Genomic DNA, 24,866 nt, shown 5'->3' with positions numbered 1-24,866 from the left:
TGTTGTTTTTACACATTTCCTCAGATTCAATTCTTAGGCATGTTAACAGTTTCATTATTTAATTAATAAGATATTAAAAGTGTTTGTTTGACATTTCCTGCATCTTTATAACATTGTTAGTTGATTATGTGAAAATGATGGTTAATTTGTTATCGTGTATTGTGTGATATAGTTTCAAAAGTGGAAATAAACTCATATCATTGCAGTTTGTCAGATTCAATCATTCACTATGTTCAGAATCTCAGAATAGAAGAAATTGGACATGTAACACTGCTCTATTGATATTTTTTCCCATCTCATCAATTTTCTTAGTTGGTCATATAAAAATGGCAGTAAGCTGTTAATTTTGTTTTATGTTAAAAATTGTTAAAAATGGAAAAAAAAAAAACATTTCAGAACAGTGCTGTCTTGTTTACATTTTGGCATTTTCAAGTTGTGACTTTGAAGTTCAATGGGCCTGAAGACCTTTGCTAGTCACATTTTCTGAATATCCATGATACTAATATTTTATTATTAAAAATTGATGGTCATTATGCTGTTAAACATTATGTAATATTGCATCAAAATTTGAAAAAACCTACTTTGGGTACTGCTCCCATGTGACCATTTAAGAAAAACCATGTCACTTACTGTTCTCAAACAGTACAGTAAATATGTACAGATGTGTCAAAAATGTGTCTGTACATATTGCCTTCACCTGCATCTGTCTTCGCCGTCACCGCCGTCACCGGCGCCTTGCACTTTCATTGTAAACACGATAAGTGGAAGGCAGTTTTACTTTTGGGCTTTATATTTACAGAGCTGATGAATATTGTTAAAATGCAGGTCAAGTTCGAAAATCAGCATGATCGGGCCATTATTGTAGAAGTTATGCTTTTTTTTCACTTTTCAGCATATTTCACATATTGGCATTTTCAAGGTGTGACTTTGAAGTTCTACGTGCTTGAAGACCCATGCTAGTCACATTTTCTGAAAATCCATGATACGTATATTTTATTATTAAAATTTGACGGTCATTATGCTGTTAACCAATATGTAATATTGCATCAGAATAGAAGAAAACAATTATGGGTGCTGCTGCCATGATGACCATTATGGGAAAACCATGTTACTTATTATTGCCAAATGTTCAAAAAAGAAATGCAGGACTAAAATGCAGCCTGGGTTGGAAAAGTAGTCTAATTGGCTTCTTTTTCTGGAAGTTATACATTTTCAAAGTGTGATCTTAAACTCCCATGGGCCTGAAGCCTTATGCTTTTTACACGTTTTACTTACATTGGTATTACCTGTTGAGCATAATTAAAATTTGATGTTGAATTTGCAGTTTAACATAATGTACTTTTGCATCAGAATTGACAGTAGCCTATTTTGTGCATAGTTATTTCCTGCTTTTTGTCTGTACATTTGACAGCTTTGCTGCCTTGTTTTTTTATGATCTGTGGTTTAGTACTTAAGCAAGAAAAGGTTATCATTATTCATCCAAATACATCAACAGAATAATTCTTGGTATCTATACAGTAAGTGCCAATGACTCAGTGCATAAGTTTGTAGTATTAAAAAAGAAAAAGAAAAAAAAAACGCTCATTGTAACAGATAAAATTCTTAAGTGCTATGTTAATTTTGCTAATTTTATTTATCATTTCTTTTCATGTAACAAGTGATATGAAAGTTACTGTGAAGTGTTTTTAGCTCTGTTTAATCAATCTTTACGCAAAATACACAAACTATACTGTGAAGTATAGTAGAAAAAGCTGTTTAAAAAAGATATTGGGCATCTACATTTTTCATACAGAAGATTCTTATGTATAAAATCTTTAATGCTGAATGTATAAAATGGTGGGTTTAACAAAAATTCCTGAGCAAATCAATACCATGGTTCCATCAAACTACTGCATATCTCAACTATTAGTACAAATATGGTGTTTGCAAGGAAATGAATTCAACAACTTGCAGAATTAAACAAATTTGAAAAGCAAACAACTTTCAATCCATGCTTAAACCTGTTAAATAATGGAAAATATCTTCATCCTGAAAATAGAATTGTCCATATTTTCTACAGTGCACTTTAAATGCAAACCCTTACTTACTGGGTGTATAATTTGTATGACAGAGAGCACAATAATATCACTTCAGGCAACCTTTCACTCATAGACACTTCAAAACAATGTCACGTCATGGAAGTTGTGTATCAAAACTATGATACAATGCAATATTATAAATCAAACAGTCAACAACAAGATGAATTCAAGTCCAATCACATCAATATTGCTCTCTGTGTTTTCTCGTGTATTGGCAGAGTTAGGGACAATCATCACTCTTGAAGGTACTAATGTTAAAAATTGAAAAATAACACCCTTCTTTTTTGTGCATGTTAAAAACACAGCAGCATGTCACGTACGTATTAAATCTGGATGGCACATATGGAATGCATGTTCTGTAGTTTCAACATTTGTACATTATTTACATCATTCTATAATTATATAACCAAGAGAATCTCTTTTATCTGGTCAAACATAGTAAACAAATTTTTGATTTCTGCATGAATGCAAAGGCAAAATAATAAAGTTCACAACAAAACCTCGCTTAAATATCAAAAGGAGACACATAACGTGACATAAAATACTTATAGGGGACACATTTAAAGCTTTATGCCCTTGAACAGATGTATAAAAATTCAGTTCACTTGTGAGTTTCATTCAGGTGGAAGGTAAAACCTGACTTGGTCAGTGTGATTCTTGACCAGAAATGAATTTCTGAAGTCAGGTATTACATATTATCTTTTGGCAACATGCTGGCTTTTTCCTGTATGTTTTAAAGGAGGGTGTCATATTTTTCCATGAGTTGTTATCCCTTGTAAGGTGGCACACATGTCTGGGTCTAAGTCATGTGACTGAAAAAGATGGACAGAAGTAAAAAATTAACTCTTCTCTTATTTAAAGAGCTTTGAAAATTGTTGATATACTCCACTAAAAACATTCTTTAGTGACAAAGTAATGCTTGTATGAGTATAGCAAAAAAAAAAAAAGAAAAACATCAAAAATTATTGTGAACATTTTTAAAAATGGTCAAAGGCAAAATTCTAAACAGTTGCTCATGAATTATTTACTTAAAGTTTTGCTTTTGTGGTGAATCTTTATAATTGGATTAAAAAAAAAACATGGAAGGGCATCAGAACTGAAAAAAAAAACAAACAAACAAAAAAAAAAAAACAGAAAACATACCTTTGAGTAATACTTCCCTGCTTCCTCTTCATTTGCTTCAACCCCATGTCCCTTGTGAAGACAGCGGGCATAGAAAAAGCATGCCATGGAAATGCCTTTGGCAATATAGCCTGGAATACAGGTTGTCTCTGCTGCTATCTGGTCAATGTCATCTAGCATGGCAACCCTGGAAACATCACAGGTTCATGTTTTGTTACTATTGTGGTATTATTTTAGGATATAAAGAGTTCAACTGATATGAAAGATTCTAATATGTAATATCTGACTTGCTACTTAACATTATTTTTTGTTGGACTTTGCTTGATTTACATAGTGGATTTTCCCACCAAAATGAATTTTCCTGGGGTAGAGAGCAATTTTTCTCCTACAGGAGTCCACCTTTAATTCCATTTTTAATTTAGTACTTTAATTTCAAATGACTGGTCAAATTAATGACATTTGCCATCATGTGCAATGCCTAGTTTTTACATTAGAAAGTGGTAGGGTGTTTTGTATCATTGACCTGTGCTGGGTATAATACAGACATTACCAGTACAAGCTGACAATGGCTACCAAGGAGGCTGAGAGATAATAATGACACAAAGTACACTTCAGATAAACTTTTATCTTAAGTGTTTTGTTAACTTTAGAGGCTGAATTGGGAAATATAAATTAACAGCTTTAAAGGACATGAATATGACTGTGGGGAATTTTTAAACCTCTAAATATTCATTTTCACTGGAAAATCCCATGGAGTGGCTCCTTAAGCACAAGTTAGAATAAAGACATTTACTTCACAAATCAATGCAACTGTTACCTTGCTGCCAAGTCTGCTGCCTTTGTGTACAGCTTCCTCATATAATAATATTTGACTAGATGCCCCATAGCATACACATTGCCTCTGTCAGCGGCTTCTTTGAAGCACTCAAAACTTGCATTAGTATCCTTCTTGCAGCCCAGCCCCAGTTCCAACATAACCCCTAAAGCACCTTAAGAAGGAAATAAAATAATTTCAGGCTATTCCTTGTTTAAATTATACAAAAAGAACATTTTATACTTATTCATAAAAATATTCCAACTGTATTTTAACTCTATTTAAAAATATTAAGAGGACATATTTATAAGATTCAAAGATTAACATCAATTAGTGTTGTCTATGTATGTCATACCTTGAGATTCTAGACTTCCATTTCCACATGCCTCAGAATGCCAGAAATAGGCTTTCTTTAGATCAAGTGTCTCTGGACGAGAATAAAACATTCCTAGCATACTTTGAGCAAGAATGCTGCCGTTGGGGTTGCCATCATCTGCTGCTAGTAACCACCACCTGTAAAGTTTTTTTTTGTACTTTAATAAATTTCAAATGTTAAATTAAAAAAAAATTGAATATATCAAAAAATTATGCTGAGTCAGCAAAGCACAACATTAAGTAAATGCAAGCTTGAAATAATACCAGTCTCCATTTCCTAACCCCTTAAGTAGTATGACTGATGCAGTGTAGTTTTCAAGTGACCTCGCCAAATTTAATACACAACTTCTCACCTTTCTGCTTCTTCGTCTGACTGAGTAAGACCAAAACCCTGGTAGAAGGCCCGTCCTACATTGTATTGAGCAACGTGAACTAAATGCTGTGCTTGTTTGGCTGTTGAAGTTGCTACTTGCAGCATGCAACCAGATCCAATTTTCTAGTAATAACATAAACTTTTAGATAATTTCACAATAAATATCCCAGTATGTGTAGTACAATAAATATAATGAATGTCAAATATTTTTTGTGCTAAATCTGATATGACTTTACTTGTAGAAAGTTGATTCATTTTCTAAATATGGGAGGAGAAAAATATACTTACAGGATCCTGTTCACAGCCTAGTCCATCATAATACATTACTCCCAACTGGTATAGGGCCTGGAAGTCATATTCCTTTGCCCTCTCAAAGTAATTCACTGCTTTGTCAAACACACCCTACAGAACAAAGATGATACTTTGTTTAAAGATGCGTTTATGGGGGTGTTTTGTTTTTGGATAAGTATGAGGAAGATTCAGAAAAAATGAAAAGTTTAAGATTTAAAATCTAACTGTTAGAAATGTAACCAATGAAAAGCAATTATGCTATCAATTTTCTAAAAGAAATTATTTGTGAATCATTACCTGCTCAAAGTAAAGCTGCCCCAGTTGAAACACAGCTTGCTTGTCTCCATTTTTTATCTTGTCTAGCAGCATGCTTTCCACTTTTCCAGTTAGTTCTTCTTCTGTAAGACTACTAAGGTTTTCCTTGGCCTCTCCATCAGCTGTGCTTACACTGTAAACCATACTGCCATCCCTGGAGGCTGGCAATGGCTCCCCTGGTATGCCCAGACGGAACTCCATAGCTGCTTTAAAAACAATAAAAAAAAGCAATTAAAAATAATACTTATTCTATGATACTACATATGCTTGTCATCCAATTGTATTTGAAGTAAACTCTATTTAAATCTATTACTGGCTAACAAATATGTCTTGTTGACAGGGTTCTGTCTCCCTCCCAAAGACTTAAGTTGGTCTACTGAGAAAAAAGATGGACTAGCTATCGGTATTTTCAGCCCTGCTTGTATATTATATTATATTTTATATAACGACACTAAGTTAATATACCAAAAGATTCTGCATAATGTCAAAGCATGATCAAGTGATACTGATAGTCAGTGATAGTGATACATGTGCCAGTGCGCGTTATTTCAAACTAATGTTTACAAAATATTTCGTGTATTACTTTAATTTTCAATGTTTTAACCATATCTTTGCCGAGATATTAAAAATAACTTATCAATATGTCGCTACTCACTCTGTGTCGTCTCTTTAAAAACTGGATTTATCCATTTATTTCTAAAATACGCATGCTGCTACATTCTTGATAGCTGCACAACTACCATGGTGACCAATGTCCTTGACCCCAGTAATGGCTCGCGCTTGGAAAATATTATCCAATGGTCGAGCAGCACTTACAACAGTCCGTAAAGTTAAAAATAAAAAGGAAGTACTTCCGGAAAGTTGGCATTTTCGCAAGGACGTACGGACTTGAACTTTTAATCATATGAGTGCTTAATGATGGGCATAAAAAGGTAAGCATACATATTCACATTTATTTATGTTAAATTAACACATTGTTAAATATGAGTACCGGAGGCAATGTGAAGGCTATCTTCTCGTACGCGCAGTTCACTTAGTTGGAAGTTAAAATAATTTTTATTTCACTTTGTCACGGACTGGATCAGACTACCTCTACATGTATTGATTTTACTCGCTTTTTATTTGCTTTGATAATTTACTTCACCACACTATGTCTGCGCAAAGTACTGTAAATTTTTCTTGACCGAGAAACTCGCATGCAAATAGCTAAAATGTTATCATGCTTATTCGTTTACTTGAAAGGAACTGAATTATTGATTTGTGCACAGTGCAGAATTATATACCTAGAGTATGTGGGCTTGTGTTTATTATAGTAAGTAACAGACTTATATTATTCTTGAAGCAGGCATGTTAATTTAAATGCAAGGAAATACAGTGCAGTAGCATGCTACTTTCACAAGTTTATATATGAAGTAAAAAGGTTGTTTGATTTAAAAGAAAATGAATAAATAAAAATTATCCTATCTGGGATTCTCCCACCAAAAGGAATTTCCTCAAAATAGAAGCAATTTTCTAACACTCAGCAATCATTGCTCAACCTGTTCCTGCAGTTGGAGTTGATGATTTGTACCATTTCAAATTAAATAATTTTGTTTGAAATGACTGGCCAGTCATTTAGATTGTGTCGTCTTCCTAAACAATTTTAATTGAGGGTTTCCAAAAAACATTTTTAAGGGCTAAATAAGAAAATGTAAATATCTTTGCAGGGTATGTGGACATATAAAATATGACATATCTCTTCAAATATGGATAGTGTACTTTTAATGATATTAGTTAATTAAGAGGTAGTAGTTATTCAGAGGTAGTTTGAAAATCTTTTTGAAATTTGCAAATTCAATTCATGTATATATTTATACAGACAGCCACTAAAACAAAATATTTATAGGTAAACAAAGTCACAGCTGCAATCATGAGCAAAGTGGTAGCCAAGGAGACTAAAGCTCATCCCAGCTTGCTAAGAAAGGGGTCATCTCACAAGATGGCTTTGAAGGAGAAGGCAGTTCAGATATATGAGGCTTTCTTCAAGGTGTGGATCATGTGTTTTAATGTATTCTTAGTGCTTTTTTTTTTGTATTCTGAACTAAACCTATTAAAATGCATCAAAATTTGCAATGAATTTAGTATTTATTATTATGTTGAAATTTACTCATCCTTTAGAACTATAGCTGATTAAGTTTACTTAAAGCATTTAGATTAATAGTGTTTTTATTATGATTGAAACATGACATGTTTTTGACAAAAGGTGTGGAATAGAAGATATACACTTCATATTTATCTCTTTTAGGGAGAGGACCCCTCTCTGGGAAATCGCAACTTTTGGGATGAACTATTTCTTTTAAAGGTTGGTTTGTTTGACTTTTTGATTTTCAGAATTCTTTATGTCACATTTATGTTGTAAACTACTAGTGTATAACTACATGATTCATAGATATGAGTGATAGACCAGCAGAATGTGTGATTACATATTACTCACTGTACACTATTTGCTGTTTTAAGTCGGTCATTACATATTTAGAAAAGTGATTTGTCATGGTATTCACATGCTTGAAATACAAAATTGATAAAAAATTAATGAAATTTATTTTTTTTCTATCAGGTGAATTCTCCATACATTGAAAAACAATTTGAAAGCTTATCAGGCGAGCAGTTACTGGCTTTAAAGGTAGGAAATGGTTTTGTTCATTTCTTAGATAGAATATTGATATTGATAGAAATGGTCAAAATTTAATTAGTTTGTAAGATGTAGGTTTTCTGGAGAGTATTTGGTCTAGGACAATTTTTGAAAATACTACAATAAGACATTTTACTTGTAGTACGAAAATTCTGCTGTTCTTAGTCTTTCAAAAATTAAAGTATTAAACAAAATGATATAAGATCAAGGTGGAATAACTGTATTTTATGGGTCACTGGCAGTGATTCTTGTGTAGATAATAACATGTCTATCTGTTAGAAGTTTTAGAACTCAACCTGTTATTTTTTATATTTGATGTTGATTTCTCTCTACACTGTTAGTTCTCACAATACATCTCATGTTATTTTGTAGGATAATGTAAACACACTGTGTTATCATTGTATCCAAACAATGAAACAGGACCATCCCATTAGAACAGCCCATGCAATGCAGGTAAATGGGGAATCTTATGAACTCTTTTCTTTGATTACAATTATGTTGTATTGCATTGCATACTTCTTAGTTTAACTTATGTTGTATTGTATTGCATACTTCTTAGTTTAACTTGCCTATGGAAAGTATGTCATGTAATAATGAATGTATTTCCTACAATGATTATTTTAAAAGTAATTTTCTACTCTCTAATTTTTTTCACCAGTTTAGACTTTTCTCCCTTTGGGAATCATGACCAGAAATTTTTGTAATAATTTTTAAAATTACTTGTATCTTAATGGTGTTGTCTTGTTTTAGACTGTGGCTGCACTCATTAGAGGCGTGTTTAAAAAGAGTTTGGGCAACTATGGCTTTGATGTCATCAATATCCTACTGGGGTTTGATTCAGCTGAAGTATTGATGCAGGTTTGTTTCATTAAAGGATTTTAAGGCATACTCAATTGTCACCAAGAGAACAACATTTCTTTTTAATAGAAAAGGAGAGCTCAAATAAAACGTTAAGCAATTGTGTCTGAGAAGGATGATGTTGTTCTATATGTGTATAATATTATACTAGTAAATGATACTCTCTCTGTCAAATATTTCAGACTCTTGTGGAAACTCTTCACACCATTCTCACTGGGGAAAGTCCTGCCAGCCTGAAATCTGTATCTCTCAAGCTTTTACTGACTTTAGTCACTGTAAGTCTGAGTCATGGTATGCTAGACCAAATATGATCTTTTTTTATCTATAATCCTTATAAAGATAAATTTTTTATCATGCATAAGTATTGTTTTGAATTTTCTTTACATAATCTTATTTTTCATATTAAATAGGTTATTTGAGAAGTCCTTTGGCTACTGTTGCTTTCAAATATTTCAATAGTGTGAACATTGATAAAATGTTTGTCTATTTATTTTTTTAAGGCTACTGATAATGTGAGTCAAAATACAATGTTGGAATATGTGATGATAAACAGTGTATTCGAAGCAATTATTCAGGTATTTGGACTTTCATGCTCATTACAACTTTTTCATTTGATGTTTAATCAATTTTTACTTGTGTTGTATTTTGAATGTCATTGTTTTAATATTGACTCATAACAGTAACAACTTAAATTTAAGATCAATGTAAAGGCTGCATGTATTATATGTACTTGACTACTTATATAAGCCGTGCACATTTTAAAATATTTTATGCCAGTTGTATGGATTTAATATTGAATTCTGTTTAGCTTCTAGCCAATCCATTGTCCAGACAAATCCATGGTCATGATGCAGTGTTACTTCTCACTTTACTTGTGCAATATAGGAAATATGAGGTTAGTTGATCATAGGTTCAGTCACCATACCATATCAGATGAGTGTGCAGTGTACTCATTTATGATGATTGTTTTATAATGCAGATTTTTACATTTAAATCTAGTCTAATGATCAGACTCAGTTGTGTAATACCTTTGCTACTTTGTAGCACCTTCTATCTTAATCTTCTTTACCTTAATTCAGTGATGGCTTGAAATTTCTAATCTCTAATCTTTTCTAGATTCACTCTCTCAACACACCCATTGACTCTATGTCAAAATAGTGAATGATAGACCTGTTCACTCTACTTAATTAGTTCTACTATTTCAAATTAAACCCAATTCATTGGAATAATACAACTAGGAGCACAATCTACAGTCTGTTGTCCCAAGAGAAAATAATCCCATTTTTATTTGCTTATTTGCTTAACTCGTATAAATAGAATTATATATTTTATGATACAAATTTTTGTATTAATCAAGTTGACTAATCATACTTTGAATTAAGTACAAAAATGTTTTTGTGGGATCTGAGGAGTTGGGATTAAATGGTACAGTTTGAAGGTGTTTTTTTTTTTAAATAATAGTGTATGAAAGTAAAGGTTAAACCATGTACAGAAAGTTGAACTAAGTTAAATGTTTATTTGTTTGTTTTGTAGTCTGCCAATCCATACATTGTGAAGCTATCAATATTAGATGATGAGCTGGCTTTGAATGTAAGTATATGCTTGTCAGTGTGAGGAGTGTGTGATACGATAAAGCACTCCTGTAAAACTTTTGTAAACAATTTTTTTTTTGTGTAATGTCTAAAAGTCTTCAAAAAGATTGTATCATAAAATAGAATATGGGAATTTCCATGACCTTTTTCTTTTAACTTCTGTGATCATAACACATGCCTATTTATCCATTTTTTCTGATATTTTGTTTCTTTTTTTAGGGATATGCTCAAGTTGTATCTTCTAGTCTAACAGAGTTTAACAGGTAGGTCATTTAAGGAGGCAGTATATAATAACAATAATAATAATAATAGTAATAATAATAATAATTGTTATTATTTGTAAAATCTTTAAAATTAAATGTTCATACATGATGATGGCAAGAAAATGTTATTTGGATTTGTAAATCAGACTGAACAAAAAGTTTTGAAGATTGCTTATAGATAAAAATAACTAATTTTGTTCTTTTATTTCAACCAAAATTAATTATAATGATGTTAATTGCAGGTGTTATCAAAGCAGAAAAACAGAACACCAAAGTAGTGGTGGCTTTTTCTCAGCCTTCACAAATATGGTAAGGTCAACAGTTTAGTTTCCCCCTTTGTTCACTTTGAAATGTCAGATATTTAGTCATTGATTTGCGTAGTAAGATAATTCTACTTAGTATACATAGGTTCCAAAAATTTTTATGACTATATATCAAAACAAGTTGCAATCTGAGAAAGTGGTAAAAAATAAATGTTTTCTAAAGAGATTAAATGTTTTTACCTGTGAGGCTTAGGTAAAATGTGTTTAGTCTCTAGAAATGTTTCACTTTTTTATAATCAATAGACAGTGATCAGATGATGAAAAAACTTTTGCACTAAATCTTGAGAACTTAACAGATGAAACATGCACAAGTAGAATAATGAGTCAGTTGGCATTAATAGTGTAAATCACCTAGTAATAAGGTATCTTAGGAGACAATGTGTGAGCATACCACATGGAGCATGACGGAAGGATCCTTCAAAATGGGATCAGAAGGCTAATGTACTCATGCGTAACAAGTGAAGGGGAGCACATCTCATGTAAAAACATGATTAACCCGTTCATCACATCCCATATGACCTTTGTGAAGGATCGCCTTCAAAGGGAAATACCTTAAAATATAGAAGATTGGTTTCTTGCGTGCAGTGTGATTTCATTTTATTGAATCCTTTCAACATTTGACAAGCCATGAATATTCATAGGATGAACCAAGTTCTCTAAGATGCCTCATGTGATAAACTAGTAGTCATTAGGTGTTTTTGATATTTAATTTTTATCAATTAAATAGATATTTATCAAACTTATTAATATTGATGTTAAGTAATTAAATTCATTGTTTTTTTTATGCATGAAAGCTTACCTCCTTGTAAACATTTCAGTGGATTACAACAGAGATGTAAAAGGTTTGAAAAGTCTTAACTACTAAATAAAGATATTTTGTGAAATGTGTTAAAACTCAGATATTTTATTTACTCGTTTATTAACAGGTTGGGAGCATGTTTGTTGCAGAAGAAGCTACAACAGAGGCTATCAAGTATGGTTCTTTGCTATTCTCTTTAAAATTTTAAAATGTTTCTTGCAGGAAAAAACTGTTCATATTGTTAGAATCTCATGTTTAATAGAGAGAAACATGGTACGAATAATTGATTAAATATAGATAACAGGAGTTGCAGTCAGCAGAACACGTGGACTTTTAAAGTATTCTATAAGTTGAAAATTTGTCTTTCAGGGCCAACGACTCCATGTTACTGGCACTGTATGAAGCTGTCCATTTGAACAGGAATTTTATCACCACTTTGACTCATGTGAGTACTAGTACATTATAATCCAAAGATATTAACCAGCAGTTTTCCAAAGGCCTATTCTTGGGATAAGGCTTTTTCAAAATATTATTTTAACTGAAATAGCATACTTGTACATTCTGAATATATTTCATTTTAAATGACATCTTTCAATAAAAAAGATTAATATAATAAAATTAAAATCCTGGGCAAGGAGCAAGAGGAGTTTTAATCTAATGATGAATGCTCTGGAGGGGTCGAGTTTATTCACATTAGCTAGTGGCATTCTTTACATCCCATCTTATCAGATGTGTGTCATATCCATCATGCTTCAGGTTCATACAGCGTCAGCACCCACCACTCCTCCACAGTCTCCTGCTACTCCACAGTCACCCGTGCTGGAAGGTAGGTTTTTATCAAATAATATTGGGACAGGTATTGTTGCAAGGAAGGGCTCTGTTTGGTAGCCTTGTCAGTTACAGTATTAGCCTTGTTGCATGTTTTGTGAAATATTCTGTTCATGTTAAACCCTCCTACGTCAGGATTGCTAGACTCAAGGTTTTAGTTAACAATGCCATTTGCTCAACTGAGTCAACTGAGAGGGCTCTCTTCCTTGAAGTATTTTAATCATGGTATTGCATTAGAGTCATTTGAAAGATCTTATAATAGTTTCATATGTATATCAATATATATATTATCTTTCACCTCTGTGAGGCATCTTACTTATAAAAGAAAATTGTTCTGGAAATCAGATTCACATTTATTATTATTATTTCAGGCACTGATGCTGCACTATCAGGCAATGTGGACTTGTCTGCCCATGATCAGCCTACCAGTCTTCTTGTCACTTTCCTCGAGTACACTTCTATCATCATGCAAAACACTAAAGATGAAACCAGATTTGATAATGCCAAGTTGTGCCTGGTCATATTGACATGTATAGCAGAGGTGGGTATTTTGAAGAACTTAAGTACCATGGTTACGTGGTTACATGGGCACATCTTACCCAATCAGGAGCAATGTAACAGCACTGTCATGGAAATCCTAGTCAACTAAGCCAGGGAACTGACTTAAGTTTTTTAGTGAAACTGGGGCCTGATTTTAAGCTGTGTTGGTAGTGATTTTGTCTTAAAGGTAAAAGTCATTGGTGGTTAACAGAATACTGGTATAAGCTTGCAATGAAAAATAAAAGCTTCTTCAGAGTTTTAAGATTAAGAATGATGGGTATTTATACTGTTCAGCACAGATTACTCAGTAGAGATGATAATTTGAGAAATCTTCTGTTCCCAGGACCAGTATGCAAACTCCTTGATGCATGATGCCAATATGAATTTTAGAGTTCCCATTCATAAAGCAGTAAGTACTCGATACTTTTATCATTTATTTAGAGTATGTTACTTTCTAGTAGTTCCTTTTGAGATGATGAAGGTCATGACTTTTGCAATTAAAAAACCAACCTTGAATGAGTGTGCCTCAGATTGGGATTTAGCATTTTGCCAATTCTGCTTGTAGCCTATGAGACACAGGAAGACTCCGACAGAGAAGATTCCTCCTTCTAGGCCTTTGGCAGGTGCTCTGTTAGGTAAGATTGTTTTGCTTAACTAAACATTTTTAAATGTAAAGATAATGATGGAGACTGACTTACTTTGAAATGGCTTGTGACAAAACATTATTGACTTATTACAGGTTTGATGCCATATATGAGAATTTGAGATTTTTTGTAAAGTTTCATTTGGAAATGTTTGATGTGGAAAAAAATGGAAACAAGGACAGCATGCATTTAGTGTACATAAAATCTGTCTGCATATTTGTCTTTTCAGTGAGTTTTGATATGTTTTCCAAGAGGTTAGCTTCACAACAAACCTTCATGTTTTTAGCAGCCTCAAGGATAAGTACAACTCCTTCATGTGCTGTGAATATGATCAAAACTGCATCGTTTTAACTTGGCATTGAATATAATTTTGACACATTCCAGATCTAATGGTGGAGTTTACCATGAGTCACATGATGAAAAGTATGCCAGTAGAACTTCACATGTAAGAAATAAATTAAAGGAAAATGTAGATGTAGATGTTGCAAACCCAAGTTGGCTTTCAATTAATATAGAAAATATTGCTTTGATTAAGTCCATACATTGGTCTGTATTTAAAATCAGTTTACTTATGTGTTCATGTACATTACTACAAGGAAAGGTTAATTATTCTTCAATACTGTAAGTTCAGACTCTGTTATCTCTTACTTTAAGCTTTAAACAGAAATTAACTTTTTCCGCAGAAAAGTGGAAATCCGCATTTTTTAATTCAATTCTGATGGTTCCTGAGATACGTCAAGGTTAGGTGCTGGGTCCCATGATAAATGTTCAGAGTTTTTTTTTTAACCTAGGCTCATGTCTGTTGAAAGCTTTTTTTTTATTTGCTGTAGGTTAAGTCTGGGCACTATCCACCGGGTGTTGTGTTATCAGAAAAAATGCCGAGTCAGGATGCAGTATCAGTGGAAAGACCTGTGGACAGGTAAGCTCACATAATAAGGACACCATTTTCTTAACATTATATGTATATTTTTACTCTTAGCTATATCCCACCCTGAATTGTTTCAAGATGAAAAGATAAAAACATATAAAGACTTAGTTAAAAATTTTTTTAGGATTTGAAATGTTTTGATTTTTGGGTGGAAAAGAAAATTAATTAAATTTGGTGATGATGAAGCATAAACAAGTCTTTCTTTTTTATTTGTACCTTTAGCTTTAATCAATCTGCTCAAGTTTCTGCTGTCCAATGAGACCACTTTAATGAAGAAATATAATATTTTCCCTCTTGCCACTCAGGTAGGAATTGTGTGTGTGTGTGTGTGTGTGTGTGTGTGTGTGTGTGTGTGTGTGTGTGTGTGTGTGTGATTTATGAAAAATGAGAATTTTTTGAAACACTAGTGAAAATTGTCCTGATTAGTTGTCATCTAGATTACTATTTTTCCCGAGATTGGAGTTGAAATGACTTATTGTGTAACTATTGGATGTTGCTTTGGCCCAGATCCTGACCTAGTTGTAGATATCTGATTCTGGTTTACAAAGACAATGGTTACCTTAGTCAAAATCCATCTTGTAGATATAGTTGTAGATACCTAATTCCGATTTTAAAAAACATTGGTTACCTAAGTCAAAATCTATCTTGGCAAAGACTGTCTCCATTTCACAAAGAGCTAAAAAGAGTGCCTTCCACTTTATTTGTATGGTTTTTTAAAAACTAATCCCATTTACCAATTTGAAATAACGATGATCTGGGTGTTGTTTTTTTGCAGGCAAAATGTTTTTGAGATGCTCTCAGTCCAATATCACAAGGTCAGCCTAAAGTTATGTAGTCGACTAAGATTTACAATAAAAGCTAAGCTCAAAAACTTCAGATAGTCCTTTGATAATTGAACATAACACCATGTAGTGGTCAGTCATCTCAACAGTCTGGAGAACATAAGTGACTGTGATGACTGGAAGAGAAAAGTAAAAGCTTGTACTGCTGGTGTTTAGGGGACTTTTGCTTGTAATGTATTTTTAACATGCCAATCAGATCGTGGTCTTCAGTTCTGTTTGTAGCAGCTTATTTCTCAAATAATTTCATCATGGTTTTTGGTTTTTATGGATCATATTGTGGAGTATTAATGTGGTAACTTTTTTCTCTTTTTTATCAATACTACAATATCTTGTTACCTTGCTGTCATATTATATGAATTGGCAGATTTTCACTTTGTTCACCTTATACATTCATTATGATCCACTGGTAATCTGTCCTTTTGTGAAATGGCACGTTCATTGTAAGATTTCTTTTATTTGACGAAGCATTGCCTCTTACATAAACCTGATTAATGCTGCTTGCAATTTTCATCAACCAGTGCTTCATATCCCTGGACAAAAAACCTACAGAATGCAGGCCAATCTGATTAATGAACTTTTAGTAAATGTCAACCCAGGTCTTTTGCTAGTGACGGCAACTGTGCATGGATGCCAGTACTTTCTGCAAATTCTCCAAAGGAAAGTACAGTCTCTGGATACTTATTTTTAGTTAATGAAAATATTCATTTTTCTTTGGTGATTGCAACCAGTGTAGGAAACATTTTCTAGCAGACAAATTGATTTAGAATGGTTGGCCCTGTTTCTTATTGATTGATTATAGTCAGTAAAGTGTCGTTACTGTTGTCAAAGACTGCTCTTTCTGTTTCCCCAAGCAAAATTAAAAAATAAAAAGCATGAAGATGCAGTTAGGTACATTTCAAGTGCATAATCCACATAATGTCTTTTCCCCTCTGCTATGAAGTCCAGTAGATAAGTTAACTGGCTAGATCTTCTCCATACACATGGATGTTACAAACTTTAAGATGGTATATTAAAATATTATTGCTATATATTGTACATGATAATGAGGAAGGCAAAGAAAGCTTTGAAAGCATAGAAAAGCACTCATGACTGTCCTTTTTATTAAACGAGTTCATTAATCTGCCATTGATATCTTGGTGTCCTCTCTTTTGTTTCATCATTTGATTGGTGAGTGGCTGTCAGATCGCAGATGAAGAATTACTCCTCTTAGACATATATTCTGAGATAAAATGCCAGGGAAAAAAAGCTTGAGATGTCATCTTTTAAATTGGACAATTTAAACTCACTTACATCAGAACTTGGGATGATAGAGAAATATTGATTTCACAACGTTCCTGGTTACAGGTTTTACATTTTTCATTAATTTCCAAACTAAAAAAGTTTTGAATTATTTTTATTATTTGGTGCTTTCTAGCTGCATTTGCAATCATTAAAAAATTATGATAAAAGCCCACTTTGTTCTGTGATTTTTGAGCATTCCTTTGTCTGTATGTTTTATATTATTTAGTATCCATGAGTTCCCAAGTGTGTAAACTGGGATGGGATATTATCCTTTGGAGAATATATCATTTTTGTTAATGGCAGGGTTGATGAAGAGGGACAGAGTGCCACTGATCCAATTATTCTCTAGGGAGATTCTTCAGGATTGCACATTGTGACTTGAAATGTACTATGGCAAAATTGGATGCTGTCAGTCAGGTAGATGGTGACTTGCAGTGCACTTGTAGACATTTTTGGGTCTTTTGTCTTTTTCACAAGGAAATGACTATGACCATATAAAAGTTAGATGAATTTGTTCATAGGTAAATGCAAAGGCTTGTCACTAGGAGCATATTTGATTAAAATATATTTCTAGAATTGAGAAGGTGGTAATGCTGATTACCCAACTTCTTCATTAATATAGTTGTTTCCAAAAATCTCATTAAAAATAGTGAACATTTTCAAACTGCTCTACATTTTCAATTTTGGGGACAAACTTTTTAATCAAGTCTATTTACAAAGGATCTACATTCCACTTCAGTTCTCATAATAAGAAGTATTGATTGTGGAGTTTTGATCAATGAAGCTGTGCATGCATTATGCAGGATGGCAGAGACATGCCCACCTAGTGATTACACATATTTATCCTTCAGTATTAGAATATAGATACATATGGAGGGCACAATTCAAGCAGCTTTTTGTGCTAATGTGTCAGTGGCTCTGTGTTAAGTCATAGCTTTTTCTAGGTTGAATTATTTTAAAAGTGATAAGTGAATTGGAAGGTTGTGTCATAACTGTTGATGTTTCCTATGAGGGTAATGGACCGTATTGTTCTGGTAATACTTAGCTCCTGATATTTTTCTCATTTTTTTTTTGTGTTTATCTCCCTTGATATATATGTCATATTCCAGGTCCATTTTATACATAATTATGGAATTATATGTTTTCAACCATGAATCTTTTAATTTCATTTTAAGAATTGTAATTATGAGGAAGTGACCCATGATTCATAGTTTAGCAGTGTAAAATAGACTGAAACATTGGAAAGACTCCATACGTTTAGTTTAGCTACTTTAATGGTGCCACCCACACCATTCAGCATGCTGAGAAAGGCACATGATTTGAATGAAAAAAAAGAAAAAAAAACTTGAAGAATAAAAATGTGAGGTAAAGTTGATAAATGGAGAAGTTAATGATTGACAATTAAAAAATGATTCAAATATGACTCCCACTCCATACATTACCAACCCATCTTTGAAACACCTCTGTGTCACTAAAATAAAAGTGAAGGAGCAGATTTTTTCTGTGCCTGTAAGACATGTTATCATGCAGATGTATTTGCAGAAGGGACTGATAGTTTTGAGGGCATCCTAAAGATTTTGACAGGATGATCAAATTTTGATTAAGAGAAAGTGGTGTCATGCTTTTTTCTTCAAATGACCCCTAAAACAATTTTTCTATAACAGGACAAAAATGATGTAATTCCTCTATGTGTATTAAAATTTTTTTTTAAATTAAAGATTCTATATGATATATGTTTTTTTTTTTCATAAAAAACTGTTTATGCAAAAAAGCCTGGCAAACAAATCACTCATTTTTATTGAGAAGTGCTGGATTTTTTATAGTTAAGCTTAAAAAGCAAAAAAAAAACTTGATTGTGCCTTTATGATAATCCCGATAGCTTAAAGCACAATTTATTGATCAGTACCAGTCTGATTAATTCTGTTAAGTCACCAGCCATTGATTTTGTGTTGCTAAAGCTTAAGTTGAACACCCAGCAGTTGTGATTAGTGTAATTGATTGTACTCCACATTATAGCCTTTTGGTGTTTAGAGGTAATTTACTTCTGTGATGGAAGTTGGGGGAGATGTACTTGGTATTGAAGCACATAGAAGAGCTAGAGACATGCATGGGATATGTACTTAATGGCAGAACTTCCCTCACTTATGTGCTCTGCATACTTGTTTTATTCAGTATTAACCTATTCAGTATCCCATATGATTATAATTTTTAACAAAATGAGCCAAGAGCATTGATTTCTTGTTAGTATGTCTCTTAACTGTGACTATATTTTCCCAGTTGGAATAAGCTCAGTAGCATTTTGAACTTCTTTAATCATGAAGATATTTACAGAATAAACCCTAGCTGCTAATGATGTTCACATGGGACTTCATCATTTGATCAAAGGTGTTATGGTTTTATAATGATAATATAAAAATAAACAGCATGAAATGTGTTTATCTTGATACATGTGGTAGGTGATATACACCTGTCAGTAGTTTTCTTAAGTGTGTAACAGTTTTTTTTTCACTCTGCAAAAGCTAGGTTTAACTTAATAGTTCCTTACTTTCCTAAATCTTTTGATCTGTAATTTATTCGGTCATAGGTTGATTTTTAAAAAAAAGCCATTATTGCAATGGTAAATTGATATTAGCACACAAAGAAGACATCAAAGCAACATTAATAAATAATAAGACTATTGGAACTTTTACTGTGTTCTAGAGTCATATTTTGTCATAAAGGGGGGAAATTATTTCAGACTGAATGGAGGCCATGAAAGGTTGCACCTCCTTTATATTACAAATAAGTTTAAACATTTCTTTAAAGCCTGTTGGACATAGTTTAACAAATATAAGTTAGTTTTGAAGGCTTTTCAATAAGGAAGTAAAGAGTAATCCTGTGAAGTCCCCTTTGTATATGTTTTGATGATTGCGACTCAGTTTGTGATCAAGATTGATTTCATCGTTTTGTTTCTGCAAGTTTATATTTGTAGGAAAAGTATTGTGATTATTTTTTTAAATTATTATTTTATTATTTTTTTCAGGTGATAAATATCTTCAATTTGTTCATTACATATGGAGACACTTTTCTTCCCAACCCCACCAGCTATGATGAGCTTTACTATGAACTGATCAGAATGCATCAGGTGTTTGATAATCTCTATTCTATGGGTAAGTTTTTGATTTCTTAATTCAGAAATTGCAGACCATTTCAAAATTCAGTTTCAGAACAGTTCATGGTGAAGTGCACATATATAATAACCTGCTTTTTTTGTGATGATTGAAATTGTAAAAACAATTGAACAAATTATAACTCAGTAATTATCATGCAAATATTGAAATATCATTTAAGGGTTTTCTGAAGACATAAGAATTATGAAATATCTAGTTATTACAAAACCCATGAATGTCTGTGGTTTTTCTAGCACTCCGTTACACAACTAATGGAGGAGATTGCAAAGATTCCGCAGCCAGGCTCACCAATAACCTGGTCAATGTCAGGTGAGAGATCAGATTCTGTAACATCTGGCAGACTAAACAAAATGTTTGTGTAACTGCATATATTTGTAAGGACAGAAGAATTTAGTTGCAGACCTTGTATGCTCAGAAACAGCCCCCCCCCCTCCCGTAAAAGTGGAAAGAGATTTATATGTCCATTTAACTATAATTTTTTGAATGCTTAAGATAGAAACTTGTCTGTTTGATATGCCAATGTTTATGTGTACAATTGTGAAACAACTAATGGGTTGTCCAATTTAAAAATGTTTGGAAATGGAGGCCTATCTTGAAGCAAGACTGATCGAAGATGTTTAAAGTCTACCTGTAAACTGTGTCCATCAGTCAATTCAAACTCTGAGAGAGGCATAATTGAAGACCTAGAATGCATTCTTTGAAAAAAATTTGTTGTTGTAAGAGTAAGTTTTGTTTTTTGAAAGTGCATTTTCCAGTCTGTTGCAGAACCTTTTTTTTTTTCTTGAACTGCCAATTTGCAGTATATTGCACAGACTTCATGACTGATGCAATTGCTGTTCAAATGAACAGAAGCTTACAGCTACTGTATACACTGCTATACATAGTTATTTGGACTCTTTTAAATTGGAATTGCTTGTCTTAGGCAGGGGGTATAAAGTAAGCTTAATTTGAAATGATTGGGAAGAATGTTATCTGAAATTTCTTTCTAAACAACCTTTTTAGAGCGATCATCAACCACTTTAACCCTAAGCTGGATTCTTGGGCTGCTGTCAATCACTTATCTTCCTTAACGGAAGAACAGGTAAGATTTGTTATTTAACCTGTTCAAGGTAGATGCATAACTAAGCAAATAGAATGCTGATATTAATTTTTCTTGGTGTGAAGCTGTATTTATTACAGAAACATGATTAATTAAATAGAATGCTGAACTGATATTATTTTTGTGTATAGGTAGGATATTGGAAATTGCCTTGGAAATTTTGTTTAGTAAGGTACAAATATAAGTGGAAAACCACTGCTGAGTTTTGCACTTTCTACATTACACCTGACATTTGTTTTATGTTGTTAAGCTATACTAAATCTCAGAGTACTACTTGTATTGCTCAACTGCTCCACATCCTCCTCATGCTGGTCGAGACTATATTTGAACTTGTATTGTGACAGTGATTTACAGAATATTCATTGCAAGTTGTTCAATCGTTGTTTAGAAGTTTATAGCTATAAAGTATAAAACTTTCTGTATAGCATTTAATTCTTTGATGGTATTCCATTCTCTTTGCTGACAAATTAAACCAATGATAATGTATTAATTTAATAATTAATATTATTTATTAATTATTCAAGTCAAAATTAATATTATTTATTAATTATTCAATTAATAATTATTATTAAGTTTTGTGAAAGGTAGGGTTGATTTGGGAGGGAATCGGCATGAATATATTTTTGTAGAATAAAATGAGATTAAAGCAATCATTATTTTCATGTTCTGAGCACATCATGTTATAGTTCAGATAGAAATATTAATATTAAAAAATATGAAATGTTATGAAATACTGGCAGATGGATTGCCGGTAAAGTAGCAAAGTAATAGAAGTAATTATCTATCTGTTAAATATGTATTTTTAGTTATTTTCAAACTTCATCCACATGAAATACAGATGATTGAGTGATGATCCATAAGATATGATGAATTTGTTGCTTTATGAGATTTAGAGTGATTTCCTAACTCAATACTTTTTAAGCAATTAGACTAAATCAAGGGAATGAAGATTTAGAATGGAACTTATGATACTTAAACAGTGAATGCTTTGATGATAGTAGTAGAAAGTGTTTTTATTAAATATTTAATGAACTTTATTAAGATTACTTGCCAAAGTTAATCAGAAGCCTTTGGGGGAAAAAAATTCATCATAATGTACAACATTTTACCATGATGGTGCTTTCATTCCTACTTGAAGGTTCTGGAAGTTGTGAGGAGCAATTATGACACTTTGACCCTGAAACTGCAGGATAATCTAGACCAGTATGAGAGATATTCTGAAAAACCAAAGGAGTCTGCTTTTTTCACACAGCTGGTGAGTTTGTTTTGGTTGTTTCATTTTGTAGATATAATAAGCTGATGATCTCTGATAGCTCTTGGAAATAGCTGAGATATATACACTTTCAACAATCAACAAAACAAACTTTTATAGACAAGTCGGTGACTTGAAGTGTGATCAATATTTTAAGTGCACAAAAGTCATTATGGTGAACTCTGCATCAAGTGGATTTCTTGAACATATGATTTTTCATGTATTTATTTATCATGATGATAAGTTGTTGACATTATGATATTACAAAAGCAACATTTTATGAACAGATGGAGAATTATTTTCATTCTTATATCCCATAAGTCCCAGTAAGAAGAATGTTTTATTTTTTTTTCATCCTTTCATTCAGATTTGATAAATTGACCATTACTGCTATGGAAGGCACATTAAGAGAAAAGTTGTCTTCCTTATTGATCGCGAGTTATATCAGTAACGATAACATCCCCAATGAATCTCGTGTTTATTCTCTATCTTATAGGTCTATCCAGACAGGGCCTAGATTTATAATGTGCCAACATCTAGCATATGTTGTGAAAATGGTCACTGTATAAACATTAAACAAAATATTTGTGCAACCATTGTGCTATGGAGGAGTAGTTTGAAGGCATTGTATTACTATCGTCCCTAAGGTGGAAAGTCTACCCCAAGCAATGAAGTCATTACAGCAAGAATAATATTGAATATTAAATTACATATTTCACGCCTTCGTCTGGCAATTGATATTTCCCAGACAAAATTGGCTGACAAAGGATGAATTGACTGCAATAAATCTTTTGAAATGTATGGAGATTTCTGGTTAGATCAGCCATTGCCTACAACGACCCTGCAAGTAATTTTCAGAAAAATATCCTAGATTGAAGCCGTCTGACTCCTAACTCACACAGATTTCTATCATGTCTGAAACTATACTTTTAGGTTTTTCAGTCTTATCTATTGATGTTTTTATTAACAAGATGCTTTAATGCATACACAGTATGTAAATTTAAATGATTGGATTTGAAAATAATGCTAAATTCAGTCTTGTTAGAACAATGGGCATCATCCAAGATGGCTTTAAGTCCTGGGGATTAGAGTAAAATCAAGGGAGGTTTCGCAGGATTTGGACAAGGATGTCATAAAAAGACAGACTAATGAAAGTCAAACAAAAGTAGATTTCCAGATTGTAAAGAAATTAATAAAAGCTGACCAAAATTATCCATGAATATTTTTGTGAAAGTTTATATCCTGCTGAATTGCAGTCTGTTGCACAACGTTGAATTCACCATATTTTGCAATGTACTTTCGTATTGGTTTTAAAGATGATATTCCAGGCAGATAGAGTTTCACCCTTTTACACTTCATGTAGATTATTGCACTTTTCCTTGTTTCGGCTGACATCATGCACTGCCATCAGCCTCTTTTTAAGGCTTCCCAGGATGATACTAAGAAAATGAGAAAATGAAAAGCTCTGACTTAAAGCTTTCCTTTCATCAAAAAATGGTTAAATGCCTTGTAACATATTTCAGGTGCGCTCCATTATTTGTGATGTGAGAAGGGATGTAGCAGCAACCAGCCAACAGCAGCAGAACAGTATTATGCAGGAGTTTTCCACAATAAGACAATGAAAATAAAAACCTACTAAGCTGGACTTCTTGCATTGCTGTCACAAAATCAAAATTGTACAGTAATGCTTTTGTAAAATCAACCAGCTCTGAGTCACTTATTTTGCCACTATCACATACTGTTCTATTGGAGGGAACATTGAAATCAATGGACACATTATTAGCAATGTGATGAACATGGAGAAATTAGAGAAACCTGCTGTATAACTTATCATGCAGGGCTGCCCAGGACCCCTCCCCCTGTTAGATGTCACACTGTTGGCAGTGTTTACGCTGATTGTGATTGTGCATCATTTTAAATCATGCATGCGTTAAGAAAACATTGTGGGTCAAGTGTGTTATAACATCACCATAATACTATTCTACCTTATTGGCTTTGACATAAAATTTGCATGCAGCTCATTGATTCTAGATATAGGCAAAGCAGTGATTGTTAATTATTTTTTTTGTTCAGTATAGGATTTCAGATTAGGAATGCCTCATTACTGAATACATGTAATAACTGTATGTGTTGTACTGAGACCAGGTGCCTCTATTTATTTTGTCAAAGTCTTCTTTAACTAGGTCTAGCATTGTAAACAGATGTACCCCAGTGTTTTTTATTTTACTTTTTAAAAAGAATATGTGTCAGTTCCTGCAATTCATATGAAGGTTCTTTTGGAGTACTGTGAATAAAGCTGTTTATGAGGAAACTTTATGGTTTGGTTATCACCACAAAATTAAATTTATTTGGTAAAAGTTTTGGCAATGAGGCAGCAAAATAATGATAACAAACAATTCATTTCTACA

The 24,866-nt window shown here is 32.7% G+C and overlaps 2 protein-coding genes and 1 non-coding gene across 4 annotated transcripts; 1 reads left to right on the top strand and 2 right to left on the bottom strand.

Moving 5' to 3' along the window:
- Positions 1–1,607: 1,607 nt before the first annotated feature.
- On the bottom strand, positions 1,608–6,134 carry LOC106160433 (LRP2-binding protein). 2 transcript variants are annotated; one of them, XM_013537056.3, is made up of 8 exons: positions 6,024–6,134; positions 5,351–5,571; positions 5,051–5,164; positions 4,743–4,885; positions 4,370–4,527; positions 4,018–4,189; positions 3,222–3,387; positions 1,608–2,890 (listed from the first exon to the last, which is right to left on the bottom strand). In XM_013537056.3, the coding sequence occupies exons 2-8, from the start codon at positions 5,567–5,569 to the stop codon at positions 2,825–2,827; spliced, it is 1,038 nt and encodes a 345-aa protein (XP_013392510.3). In that variant the 5' UTR covers positions 5,570–5,571; positions 6,024–6,134; the 3' UTR covers positions 1,608–2,824. The 2 variants fall into 2 exon arrangements, with proteins under 2 accessions (XP_013392510.3, XP_013392511.3); XM_013537057.3 differs by having other exon boundaries at positions 5,351–5,574; positions 6,024–6,128.
- A 26-nt stretch (positions 6,135–6,160) lies between these two features.
- Positions 6,161–24,772, top strand: LOC106155247 (armadillo-like helical domain-containing protein 3). The gene is made up of 26 exons (XM_013529987.3): positions 6,161–6,300; positions 7,254–7,394; positions 7,653–7,709; positions 7,965–8,030; positions 8,412–8,492; positions 8,790–8,897; positions 9,080–9,172; positions 9,398–9,472; positions 9,706–9,792; positions 10,431–10,487; positions 10,709–10,752; positions 10,995–11,061; positions 12,002–12,048; positions 12,244–12,319; positions 12,631–12,700; positions 13,074–13,243; positions 13,586–13,651; positions 13,808–13,877; positions 14,271–14,331; positions 14,717–14,805; positions 15,037–15,119; positions 19,960–20,086; positions 20,341–20,416; positions 21,110–21,188; positions 22,345–22,461; positions 23,982–24,772. The coding sequence occupies exons 2-26, from the start codon at positions 7,278–7,280 to the stop codon at positions 24,078–24,080; spliced, it is 2,082 nt and encodes a 693-aa protein (XP_013385441.2). The 5' UTR covers positions 6,161–6,300; positions 7,254–7,277; the 3' UTR covers positions 24,081–24,772.
- LOC112042366 (small nucleolar RNA U13) lies at positions 11,502–11,607 on the bottom strand. Its single transcript, XR_002886498.2, has one exon. It is a non-coding gene; the product is annotated as a small nucleolar RNA U13 (small nucleolar RNA).
- Positions 24,773–24,866: the final 94 nt, after the last annotated feature.

Source organism: Lingula anatina, chromosome 1 (assembly GCF_051362555.1).
Source record: "Lingula anatina isolate TDL-2025a chromosome 1, LinAna3.0, whole genome shotgun sequence".
Taxonomy (NCBI): domain Eukaryota; kingdom Metazoa; phylum Brachiopoda; class Lingulata; order Lingulida; family Lingulidae; genus Lingula; species Lingula anatina.
This window is presented reverse-complemented; position numbering and strand designations above follow the sequence as displayed.

Bases quoted from the DNA above. Each gene is read 5' to 3' on its own strand.
- LOC106160433 (XM_013537056.3), bottom strand. From the start codon at position 5,569: ATGGAGTTCCGTCTGGGCATACCAGGGGAGCCATTGCCAGCCTCCAGG. The intron at 5,165-5,350 runs GTAATGATTCAC...TTTGTTCTGTAG, and splicing joins GGCAGCTTTACTTTGAGCAG to GGTGTGTTTGACAAAGCAGT. The intron at 4,190-4,369 runs GTATGACATACA...TTCCTTCTTAAG, and splicing joins TGGAAGTCTAGAATCTCAAG to GTGCTTTAGGGGTTATGTTG.
- LOC106155247 (XM_013529987.3), top strand. From the start codon at position 7,278: ATGAGCAAAGTGGTAGCCAAGGAGACTAAAGCTCATCCCAGCTTGCTA. The intron at 7,395-7,652 runs GTGTGGATCATG...TATCTCTTTTAG, and splicing joins TATATGAGGCTTTCTTCAAG to GGAGAGGACCCCTCTCTGGG. The intron at 12,701-13,073 runs GTAGGTTTTTAT...TTATTATTTCAG, and splicing joins ACAGTCACCCGTGCTGGAAG to GCACTGATGCTGCACTATCA.